Below are 4666 nucleotides of genomic sequence, written 5' to 3' on the forward strand. Positions count from 1 at the left end.
ATAAAGAGGGGTTTTGTCGCTCCGCTGAGCAGCGCTCTTCTAAATATAGACCATTGAAGTCCCTGCATATCATTAGAAGCAAGGCAAGCCAGGCCCGAGCCGGAGGAAGAGCTATTCATAGCAGCGAGTGATTGTTTGGGCTTCACTAGAGAGAGACCACAGGTACAGGCGTATCTTCACGTCCTCAAACGACCAGAAACCTTCTGAAAGGATCTCAGTCAGCTTCAACTCACACACCAGTCCAAAACACTGAGCGGAGTCAGACAGCACTGTAGATGAAGTCATTTCTGCTGTGATCGGTGACTTTATGAAGTTAAGTGTGTGTCCGCTGACATCTGCTGGACACGTCCTGTACCGTCCACACTTCCTTCTGGAGGGCTGTGTGCTCCGGTGGGACGCCAGAGAGCGGGATGAAAAACAAATATAACAATCATTTCATCAGAAGGAAGAGTTACTGACAAAGAAATCAGTCTGGGATCCAGCACAGGCCCCACATGGAACAGCATCCAATCTGGATAGAGATATAGGCCCAAGTAGTTTATTAACTGAGATTATTATTTACCCAGTCTGGTAAAAACAATGATTTATGTATCATTGAATGTCACCATTGTTTCAAATGAGGACTATGTTTATGAAAATGTTATAGTACAAGGGACAATTTTGTGATATTTTAATAAGAGAAAACAATATAAGGAAGAATATTCAGGGTTTGTTAAGTGCTGCTTTAACCAGTCCATCTTAAAAGTGTTATTTAAGATCCTCTCAATTACCTTTTAATTTTAGTTACAACATAGTAGTATGTCACTTAAGATATGGACTCAGTTTGGGGAAGCACACTAGTTGGTCTTCTTTCCTTTCTCCGATGTTTATGCACCATACACTAAGGACAAGGTGTTCTGAATGAGTCTTAATGATCTCTATGAGCGTGGCATCTTCTCATTCTTTAATAACCTTCTAAGAGCTTCTAATTAAACAAGTCAAAAACCTCTTTCTTTGTGCAAAAACTACACCCTCGTTTTCAAAAGCGTCCCCCTGCATCTCCATTGGACGACTTCCTAAGACTTGAACCACATTCAAACTATTTCTGTTCAGGCTCTGTAAATCTTGGGAAGAGAGTTTGAGTTATCTGATGAACATATTCTTGAGATCACTCACACCTCATCTAGATGAGCTTATATGATGTAAGATTTTACATATGGTTTATTATACTAATGCTGGACTTGCTCAAATATAACCCTCTGTCAGTGTTTCATGCAAAAGGTGCAAGCAGTCACCAGCAGATTTCATTTACATGTTGTGGGAATGCCCTAAATTCTTCTTTTTTTAATTTATTTCTATTTCTTATTATTTTCTTCTTCTTTTCCTTCCCCCCATAGGAGGTTAGAAGTTGTTGAGTGGGGAAAGTGTTTAGTGGGATTAGATCATTAAGAGTGAAAGGATCATTTGGGAAAATTAATGTTGGAATCTGTTGTTACAACAGTGTTATAACAGTTGTTATTCCACACAAAAATCGAATAAAGAATTTGTTAATTAAAAGTATTAAGAAGGAAGAATCTAGAAAATTTAAACCAACACATTTATATATATATATATATATATATATATATATATATATATATATATATATATATATATATATATATATATATAATTTTGCACTGATGCTTCAGAAGGAAAGAGGGCGTGAAAACTTTTGAACAAAATAGATATGTGTACATTTTTCTTTTTTCTAAATATCATATTTCTTCATTTAGTACTGCCATTTAAAAAACTACAGAAATGTTATATTTCCAATAAGACAAAATATAATTTTTTTTTAAGAAAGAGTACAAAAGTTTTCACGCCTCGGCTCTAAATGCATGGTTTCTGCTTCTGGATGTTTAGAGAGCATTTCAAACTTCTGTAATAGCTGTGTGTGAGTCCCTCTGTTGTCCAATCTCACTTATTTTGGTAAAATGTAAACTTCTGACTATAACTGTGACTAAGTTTCAGTTGTAGTTATTTATGAGAAATCATTGGGGTCTCTTCGAACAAAAATCGTTCTTATTTAATTTTACACTAATATTAAATCACACATGATATAGTTACCCAGTCCGCAATAAAAAAAAAAGTACACGTATTAAGAATTAAATCATCTAAAACTGCGTTTGTTTACATTTGCGAATTCGTCGCGTTTTGTCGTACGTCACATCCGGCGAGGGAGACTCTTATCTCCCACAATGCCCCGCTGTCTCTCTCTCTTCCGGTTGTCGTGCGCTTCGTGTGGCAGGTACTGAGTTTGTCTCCTTCTGAATGAAATCCGCCTCAATCCTCCCGAGCTGAGGAGAGATGTTGAGTCTTGAGGTCGGTGTTGTGTTAAACGGCTGTGAGCGCGCGGCGCGAGAGCGCTATTGAGGCCGGGCGCGCGCGGATCGTGCACTAAATAGTCCTCAAGTGTCTTCTGCTGTGAGCTAGCCGCTAGCATGGCGCTCAGATGTGCTTAAACTGTTTGGTTTTAGTAGTCCGAACTGCAGCTGTGCTCATAAACGGCCTGGAGCGATCGTGTGGACGCTGTGTGTTTACGTGTGTTTTCTGAACGCGCGCGCTAACGTTCCTCTTCCGTTCTTCTGTTAGCAGACAGTGATCAGAAATGGCCAAGTCGAAGAACCATACCACACACAACCAGTGTAAGTGTGTCCGAGGACTCTGTGGAGTGTGCTGATGCTGTGAACGTCGAGCTGATCTTTCTCTCTGTGTGTGTGTGTGTGTGTGTGTGTGTGCAGCTCGTAAGTGGCACAGGAACGGCATCAAGAAGCCCAGGTCTCATCGCTACGAGTCTCTCAAAGGGGTAAGAACACCTGACTTCATCCCAGCAGCTCAAACTACGCTGAATCAGACAGAACCACAATAAACACAGTTAAAACACGTGTTAGTTATCACACACACACACACTGCATCCCAATAAAGGGTGTACTTCCGTCAAGAACGATGTATTTGAAACTTTGCAAAACAATGAGAGTGTGGTGTATGTTCTACAGGGGTATGCATGTAGTGCTGTGGTCAAGTGCTGGACTCTCACTAAGTTTCACGGGTGATGGTGAACTGAGGTCGTTGTGTTTTCAGCATGTCCTGTAGACACCTACTTTCTCGTGTATTGGAGGGAAATGAAGAAGCAGCTTGATCTTTTATTGAGAGAGAGCTCCATGATTACTTGATTTATAAAAGTTGACATACACTTAGAAGTCAATTCTGTTGCAGATGAAGTTTATCATGAGTTAGGATAGATGCTGAGAACTCATCTGATCACTGTCATATTTATAGTTGTATTAAGTTTTAATTGTCTGAGGGGTTATGGGTAATTTAGTTGGAGTTTAATTTCTAGCATAAGCAGTAGGAACCTCTGGAATTGTTCTAATATGAAACGCTTTACGTAAGTTCTTATTCTATTCTAAATTCTGAATATTTTCTGCTATGCATATGAAAATTAAATCAAAATCCAAAAAATAAGCCTCTGCTTTTAAACAAAAGAATCCATTTTTTGTTCATGTTTTATCCCTTGAATGCAGATAGGTTTAATCAAATACAATTTGGACAAACGATGCGATTTTATCAATTTATGCAAAATATGTTTGGATGGCACTTATAGGTGAAATTAATAATTGAAATTGCATTTCCACATTTAGTCTACATGCATGTATAAAAATGATGCACACACATTCTGTGTATTTATAGAGAACACGCCTTCATATTTCTGCGGGTTATCGATCTTTCTCAACATAACCAGAGATGTTTCAGAGTCTGTAAAGTCTTCTCGGTCGCTGACTAGCCTACTTAACCCCGATCAGATTAGAAATGATCAAAACACCATCTCTAATGATGTACATGGTCTCTGATTCTTCTGTTTATGGAAATCGTTGTTGAGAAGTCCACCTAGAACAGGGATTACTGTAAAGTCTTACAGATACACTTCTACAGTTTAATCTGCTTCAGATGAAGATGGTTTCATGATCACGTTTGAAAGCTCAGAGCGTTTGGAGCGTGTTGTGATTGGAGGAATGTTCGGTGACGTCTTGTTGACTCCTTCGGTCACGTCTCTGTGTGTTTGGTGCTCTGCTCCTGGTGTGACGGGACTTCAACCTGTGTGTTGTGTTTCAGGTGGACCCTAAGTTCCTGAGGAACATGCGCTTTGCCAAGAAACACAACAAGAAGGGCATGAAGACCATCGCCAAGAAAGAGGCGCCCAAATAGATGAGGAAAGACCCCAGACGGTCAACGGTGTACAGATGTTCTCCAGAAGGACTTTATACCATCCACAATAAAGCCATGCTTTGACAAACGGTGTGTCTGTGTCTTGATTGTTGTGTAGAAGCACGCAGCGAGGAGGATGTAGTGATGATCTGAGCTATCATTCTGCTGTGACTTTACTGGAGATCTCCACACACACACACACACACACACCCCTTCACTTTCTTCTGACACACACGTGTGGCACTGAACGGTTATAGTTGAAGGAAACTACATTCTGATTTCATTATTCAGGTCTGAAAAGTAAAAACAATATACACATGCTAAACCTAAGCTGTGCAATTTTTTTGACCATGGCTTTTCAATATTGGATAAAAAAACCCCAATTGGTTAATGTTTTGTAGTTGACCTTTTTTTCAGTAAAGTTTAGATCTTCTGCCTA

The 4666-nt window shown here is 39.5% G+C and overlaps 1 protein-coding gene across 3 annotated transcripts; it reads left to right on the forward strand.

Annotated features, from left to right (window-relative positions):
• The first annotated feature begins 2187 nt into the window (after positions 1–2187).
• Positions 2188–4315, forward strand: LOC122353551 (60S ribosomal protein L29-like). 3 transcript variants are annotated; one of them, XM_043251325.1, is made up of 4 exons: positions 2188–2269; positions 2614–2666; positions 2763–2827; positions 4135–4315. In XM_043251325.1, the coding sequence occupies exons 2-4, from the start codon at positions 2630–2632 to the stop codon at positions 4225–4227; spliced, it is 195 nt and encodes a 64-aa protein (XP_043107260.1). In that variant the 5' UTR covers positions 2188–2269; positions 2614–2629; the 3' UTR covers positions 4228–4315. The 3 variants fall into 3 exon arrangements, with proteins under 3 accessions (XP_043107260.1, XP_043107261.1, XP_043107262.1); XM_043251326.1 differs by having other exon boundaries at positions 2228–2269; positions 2617–2666; XM_043251327.1 differs by lacking the exon at positions 2188–2269 and adding an exon at positions 2274–2343 and having other exon boundaries at positions 2617–2666.
• The last annotated feature ends 351 nt before the right edge of the window (positions 4316–4666 follow it).

This window comes from Puntigrus tetrazona, chromosome 11, assembly GCF_018831695.1.
Source record: "Puntigrus tetrazona isolate hp1 chromosome 11, ASM1883169v1, whole genome shotgun sequence".
NCBI lineage: Eukaryota > Metazoa > Chordata > Actinopteri > Cypriniformes > Cyprinidae > Puntigrus > Puntigrus tetrazona.

Excerpts from the sequence above, each read along its gene's own strand:
- LOC122353551 (XM_043251325.1), top strand. The coding sequence starts at position 2,630 with ATGGCCAAGTCGAAGAACCATACCACACACAACCAGT. Across the intron at positions 2,667-2,762 it reads CCATACCACACACAACCAGT|CTCGTAAGTGGCACAGGAAC; the intron begins GTAAGTGTGTCC and ends GTGTGTGTGCAG. Across the intron at positions 2,828-4,134 it reads GCTACGAGTCTCTCAAAGGG|GTGGACCCTAAGTTCCTGAG; the intron begins GTAAGAACACCT and ends GTTGTGTTTCAG.